This window comes from Pongo pygmaeus, chromosome 15, assembly GCF_028885625.2.
Source record: "Pongo pygmaeus isolate AG05252 chromosome 15, NHGRI_mPonPyg2-v2.0_pri, whole genome shotgun sequence".
Taxonomy (NCBI): Eukaryota; Metazoa; Chordata; class Mammalia; order Primates; family Hominidae; genus Pongo; species Pongo pygmaeus.
The window spans coordinates 48,414,373-48,421,762 of NC_072388.2; the positions used below are offsets into that span (position 1 = coordinate 48,414,373).

The following is a 7,390-nucleotide window of genomic DNA, read 5'->3' on the forward strand; positions in this document are numbered from 1 at the left end:
GCCTCCCGAGTAGCTGGGACCACAGGCGCCCGCCACCACGCCTGGCTAATTTTTTGTATTTTTAGTAGAGACGGGCTTTCACCATGTTAGCCAGGATGGTCTCGATCTCCTGACCTCGTGATCCGCCCGCCTTGGCCTCCCAAAGTGCTGGGATTACAGGCGTGAGCCACTGCACCAGGCCTTAACTTTCTTTCATATCCAGCCTAGTTCACCTACACTTCTTTCTCTTGCCAGCAATTTTAGTCCCCTTCTCCACCATTTCTGTTAGTGAAGGGTGACTTCTGAGGAAGAGCACTAAGACCAAGGGAGGATGAGTATGTTTGTTTATATGCCGGTTGGGCAGGAGAAGCCAATGGAGAGTAGGTTGTTAGAAACACAAGAAAATGCAGGAAAAGCGGGTAGAGCAGTGTCTTGAGTAGGTTATTTTATCAAACAGATTTTTAAATTAGTCCTTGACTGGAGAAAGGATTCTTTTCTTTAAAATGGTGGAGAAAGAAGGAAGTATGGATATATAGATAGAAAACTTTTTTGGTTGGGGTGGGACATTGAGAAGTTCTAGTTGATAGTGAGGTCATCTGATAAGAGAAAAGAGAGGTGAGGATAAGAACTTAAGATGAATGGTGAAGATTTGAAGTAGCTGCCTAGGTGACTGCAGGAAGATGCCGACGTCTGTCTGTGGGATATATAACAAAGTAGCATGCAGCTGAGGTAGAATATCATCAATATGTAGTGGCACCATAGCTGAGAAACATGGCTTTCCCCAGTAGCACTAAACAGTTGGGTCGCAGGTGCAGAAAGGAGATGACTGGCTGAATTTATCCATCATTGCAGTTTGGCTGCAATGGGTAACAGAAACGGTGAAGGGGATTAAAATTGCTGACAAGAGAATGAAGTGCAGGTGAACTAGGCTGGATACAAAAGAAAGTTAAAACTGGAAGGGTCTTATTATTTGGAGAACCGAGAAGAGTCCAAGGAGTAAGGGAGTGTAAGAATTAAAAGGATAAGAGGTTTCTGGTCCAAGAGGAGGATGGGAGTTTAAGATTTCACAGGTGGAACTGTCCTGAGCAAGGTCATAAAGAATGAAAAGGGTTCTCCACACAGATGCTAAAATCAGTCAAGGAAAGGGACTGTGGTGAGCCAGGGCCAAAGTCCTCAGTGACTGGGGGAAAATGAGCCAGAGGTTAGTAGACGGCAACACCTGCAAGTGAAATGATATAACCTGGAAGCAGTGGTGAGAAGTGAGACTACAGACACTGGATCCTTGACTGTGAAAATGGAGATGAGGGAAAATATGTACTATTTTCTCAAGAAAGCTGCACACACAACAATTTTCTTAGATTTCAGAAAGTCAGAGGAAGCAGGGGTGTTTATAGAACATACAGCTGGTGTTCCAAAAAGCACAAAACCCAGGTTTGGGAGGAGAGATAAGCAATGATGCGGAAGATGAAAAAGTGTAGAAATGATAGAAAGTGGCTTATATCGTCTAGTAGATTTGTGGGATCATGTTCATCATACCTTTGGATATAAAAGAATATTATAAGAAATTAAAAGAAATAGCTATATTATTCTGATTGTAAAAAGATGTATTTACCAAGAAGATTCATACGATATGAAAAGTATATAGTAAAAAAATCACCTATGAACCATCGTAGGGGATATATATATATACATGTATTAGTAAAATTATAAAAATTGTACATGTACACATATATATGTATATATATCCTGAGAGAAATTTTTTTTTCTTTTTTTTTTTCTTTTGAGACAGAGTCTCACTCTGTCACCAAGACTGGAGTGCAGTGGTGCAATCTTGGCTCACTGCAACCTCTGCCTCCCGGGTTCAAGCAATTCTTCTGCCTCAGCCTCCCGAGTAGCTGGGATTACAGGCATGCACCATCATACCTGGCTAATTTTTGTATTTTTAGTAGAGACGGGGTTTCACCATATTGGCCAGCCTGGTCTCGAACTCCTGACCTCATGATCCGCCCGCCTCGCCTCCCAAAGTGCTGGGATTACAGGCGTGAGCCACCCCGCCCAGCAGAGAGAGATTTTATATATAAATCATTTATATAATGATCAATATATAACTATATATACATGATTTTAATGATTTTATTAAATGATTAGAGTGAACTTAATCATGCTAAGAGGTCATTGGAAACCACAGCAAGAGCAGTACACATAATATGTATATGTGAGTGTGTATAAAGGATCAAATTATGCGGGCTGTTTTGTAATATCTTTCATGTAAATAATCATTCAGTGTAATAAATCTATACTTTAGTAATGGCTATATATGTTCTATCTCATGGAAATACGATTTATTGGCTAGATGCAATGGCTCAAACCTGTAATCCCAGCACTTTCGGAGGTCAAGGCAGGTGGCTCACCCAAGGGCAGGAGTTCGGAGTTCAAGACTAGCCTGGCCAAGGTGGTGAAACCATGTCTCGACTAAAAATACAAAAAAATTAGCTGGGCATGGTGGCATGCGCCCGTAGTCCCAGCTACTCGGGAGGATGAGGTGGGAGAATTGCTTGAACCTGGGAGGCGGAGGCTGCGGTAAGCCGAGATCACATTACTACACTCCAGCCTGCGCAACAGAGTGAGACTCCATCTCAAAAAAAAAAAAAAAAAATACAGTTTATTAACTAGTCTATTAATACATATTTAGGATATCTGCAATTTGGGAATTTGGGGCTATTATAAAAATCAGGCATGAGGCTGGGCGCAGTGAGGCCTGTAATCCCAACACTTTGGGAGGCCAAGGTGGGCGGATCACCTGAGGTAAGAGTTCAAGACCAGCCTGGCCAACATGGCGAAACCCCATCTCTATTAAAAATACAAAAATTAGCCAGGCGTATTGTGGCACGCACCTGTAATAACAGCTACTCAGGAGGCTGAGGCAGGAGAATCTCTTGAATCCAGGAGTGGGAGGTTGCAGTAAGCTGAGATCAGGCCACTGCACTCCAGCCTGTGTAACAGAGAAAGACTCCATCTCAGGAAAAAAAAAATTAGTCATGAAATATTCTTATATATTACTATGGAAAGCTGACGTATCACATGTTGTGATGATTCCTGCTTGGCTCCCACTGCCAGAGACAAACTGTAGATTCCTTCGCATGGTCCTCAGGGCCTCCATTTATCTGTCTCACTTCTGGCCATGCCTCACTCTCACACTCTGCCCTCCAGCTGTATTTAGACAATGGAAGTGCAGTTTCTGTAATCTTATTTCTCATCTCTAGGGCTTTGCAAATGTGGTTCTTCTAGCTGGGATACCTTTGTTTCTTTAATTTGTTGAGGACCTCAAGGTCTCAGCTTGGACCTCCCATCTGGAGAATTTCCCCTGGCTTGCTAAGGTTGTCTTAGTTATTCTTCTCCTCTGATTCCCACAGAACCCTGTATCTGTACTTCAGCCTCCCAGGACATTTTAACTCACTTCTTGTTTAGAGTTGTTCCAGAGTGGAGGGAAAAAGCTTCATAAGAGTATAGAAGAACATCTAAATCTCTAGAGTTTAAGTGCTTGTAAAAATGACAACTAAAGTTACCCACAGCAGAATCAAATGAATCTGTTAAAAAAAATTTTTAACACATTTTTTTGAATTAAAGTTTATTAATTGAAACAGATGCTTTTTTGATAGTTCTTAAGTTTCTTGTGGTTTTAAAGTACAAAACCCTCTTCAAAATAGCATAAGATTAAAAAGGACATTGTACTTGGAAGGATACTGCCCTCTAGTCTAATGGAATCAAAGGGGAAAATAAATGAACACCCAGGCCCCCAGAAGAGTAGAAACCCAAGTGGTCTCTTGGCACTTCCTGTATTGCTCCATTCCTGTCTTTCACCCTGCTCTCTCTGGGTCAAACAAGTCAAGTGTGTAACCCCTGTGCAGTTGTTTATGGAAGAAACATGGAGCAGATATAAAAATAGATGTTTCATCTTGAGGTGACAGAAGCAAAGGACAGTTCTGAGAGAAGGGTATGTGGTTATTGGGCTGACTGAAAGGATAACATAAACAGGAGCTGCTATAGACTCATCTGGTTTGAAATTAAGTCTGAATCATTTTTACTTAAAGAACATTATGCAAGGTAAGCGGTATATTCTGTTTCCATTGGATTTTGGTCAGATTTAGTCTCTATGCTATAAAAATATATGATTATTATGGTGCTCTGGGGAGAAAAAATCCTATCATGTTCCAAACAAAACAAATGAATGCAATGCCATGTAAAATTTTTATGATGATTTTAAATTTTAAGAATACTTAACTATAACAAAGGATAAATGTTTGAGGGGATGGATACCCCATTTTCCATGACATGATTATTATGCATTGCATGTCTGTATCAAAACATCTCATGTACCACATAAATATATGTACTCACTATGTACTGATAAAAATTAAAAATTAAAAAAAGACCTGTGAAAATCCAATACTACAATGTTAAAAAAGAAAGAATTCTTAACTATAAATATTTTACATTATAACCTCAGGTTCAAGACTAATAATTCTGTTACGTTTTATTTACAGGTCATGCCTTGACTGCATTGGTAAAAATTCTATCATGTTAGAAAGTCAGATATCTTTATTACCTCCTAAACTTCTGCAACAAGTACTCAAAAAAATAACATTTTGGGCTGCAGTTAATCACCGAGAAGAACAAAGAGTCCAAAAAGAAGAAACAGAAAATAAATATCAGTGGATCAGTAGCAATTAAATTGTTATATACTCTACATATTTAGTATGTTTTAACATTTTAATCAGACTATACATTTACACTCCCAAATTGCAGGCTTTGTTTAAAGGATAAAATTTGGAATACAAATACTCTGTTAAGTGACTATATGCCATGGGATATATGGAAAAAAGATGTTAATGCAGATTAATTTATATTTGTAAACAAATTTCCTTACAAGCTGCAGAACAAATATTCTTTCTGAAAGTAAGTACAGTTATAACAGATTTTAACTCAATGTGTATTCTTTACTGGAAAGATTACATACATTTGAGAATAAGAAATTACTCTCAAGAACTTCAGAAATCCACAACATAATTTTATAAATATGTAAATACATGTATGTCAAAACACTACATATACACTTTCAGAAAGAATAAACTTTCTCAAGTCATTTTAAAGTTACCTAATGTTCTCCTTGAATAACTAATACAGTGGGCCAAATATTATAAAATAGGCAAACACCAGAATGGTATTAAATATTGAACTCCTGCCCTTTTCGACACTTACCTAGTAAAGTATTCTTAGGCATCATCATAACTTTTCCTCACCTTTATTTGAATAGAGGAATAAATGTCTTCAGTTGTCTCTCCATTACCCCTAAGTTATTAGTTTGTCTAGTTTATATATAAAGACCATGTTTTAAAGTACATAAAGTGGAGGTTTATTTATCATACAGGCTTTGAAACGTTGAGAAGCAGTTTTTTATTAACTTTTTGAGACATATTAAAATACATTTTGCCTTAGAAGACTGCTTCTAAAGTAATTTTTGTAAGTAATGAGATGGGATGGTAATCTAGTAATTTGACTTTATAGAAATCCCTCAGTTTGGCCCACACCATTCTACAGAGTTGTGCTCAAGACAGATACTGAAAAAATCTAATACCTTCTCTTTTATTTTCAGCATTACCATCTATACAGAAATGGAACACTGTATCTTTATATTCCTAAAAATGGTACTTTTGGCATAATTAAGAGATTTTTCTTCATGATTCTTCACAATCATGCCCTTCCATTGAATTATTAATTACAATTAATTACTAAAAAGCTTGGTATATAAAATTATTCTCCACAATATTACCATGCAAGTTATCTCTGAAATTTAAAATGTTAAAGAAAAATATTTCTATATTGAAATACATATAATTTGTAATGAAAATTATAGTAGTTTGTAGTATTTCATTGAATTTTAGAGAGATATTTCATATATATGTACTGTATTTTGGATGTGTAAAGCTTCTATTTATGTATTGAAATATTTTTTTACATTTTATTTATTGTACAAAGTGTATATAATTACTGTTTTCTTTTTTGTCGGTGTAAAGCAGTCATTAGAATTGATTATACAAAAAATATTTCATTCTCAGTTTTCATTTTTCTATTTTTAGGCTGAATAACAGATTTAGAAAATGAATCTCACAAGTAATTCACATCTTGGAAATAATTACCTTATTATGCTGTGATGCTGATGAACTTTAGCATCAGCCTTTTATATTTAAGGCAAAAATATATCAAAACCTAATTAGACACTGATAGATGACATTTAGCAGAAGGAACACCGTTTTAAAATGGCTTCTGGATTATGTGAATGCCTTGTCCCGCCTCTTAGAAGAGCACCTTTATTTTTAAATGATGTATTTGGAACATTAAAAGTTGGATTAGCCCCCTCAAAATACGCACTCTCATGGGCTTTAAGAGAATGAAAATCTGGCCTGGTGCAGTGGCTAACGGCTATAATCCCAGCACTTGGGAGGCTGAGGCAGGAAGCTTGCTTGAGGCCAGGAATTCAAGACCAGCCTGGGCAACATAAAGAGACCCTATCTGTTAAAAAAAAAAAAAAAAAAAAAAAAATCTCAGAATATTCTTACCATTGTCAGAAAGGATTCTTTTAAGGTTATTATTATTTTTAATGTGATAAATAACACATCAAAATTAGTGTACTTTGTTTCCAAGTAGTATTTTTGCAAAAGCACCTTTAAAAATACTTTTCAGAGGCCAGGAATGGTGGCTCATGTCTGTAATTCCAGCACTTTGGGGGGCCGTGGTGGACACATCACTTGAGGCCAGGAGTTCGAGACCAGCCTAGCCAACATGGCGAAACCCTTTCTCTACCAAAAATACAAAAATTAGCTGGGTGTGGTGGCATGCACCTATAGTCCCAGCTACTCGGGAGGCCGAGTGAGGCAGGAGAATTGCTTGAACCTGGGAGGCAGAGGTTGCAGTGAGCCAAGATTGCACCACTGCACTCCAGCCTGGGCAATGGAGCAAGACTCCGTCCCCCCCCAAAAAAATATATATTTTTATATATATAATACATATATTATATATATAATATATATATAATACATATATATAATATATTATATATATGTATTATATATATAATATATATTATATATATAATACATATATATAATATATTATATATATAATACATATATTATATATATAATATATATTATATATATAATACATTATATATATATAAATATATACATATATACTTTGGAATTTTGTACTGTCAGCCAACAGTACACAGTGATGTTTTCACCAATGTGGGTTTTTTTTGTTTTTTTGTTTTTTTGTTTTTTTGAGACAGAGTCTCTGTTGCCCAGGCTGGAATGCAGTGGCGCGATCTCGGCTCACTGCAACCTCCGCGTCC

General features: G+C 36.7%; 1 protein-coding gene across 1 annotated transcript in view; it reads left to right on the forward strand.

The window, feature by feature from the left end:
• Positions 1-6,993, forward strand: part of KLHDC1 (kelch domain containing 1) — a 63,014-nt gene extending 56,021 nt beyond the window's left edge. Inside the window, exon 13 of the mRNA XM_054447600.2 lies at positions 4,524-6,993. Coding sequence (XP_054303575.2) covers positions 4,524-4,710 — 187 coding nt within the window. The 3' untranslated portion in view covers positions 4,711-6,993. The remainder of the gene's footprint in view (positions 1-4,523) is intronic.
• The last annotated feature ends 397 nt before the right edge of the window (positions 6,994-7,390 follow it).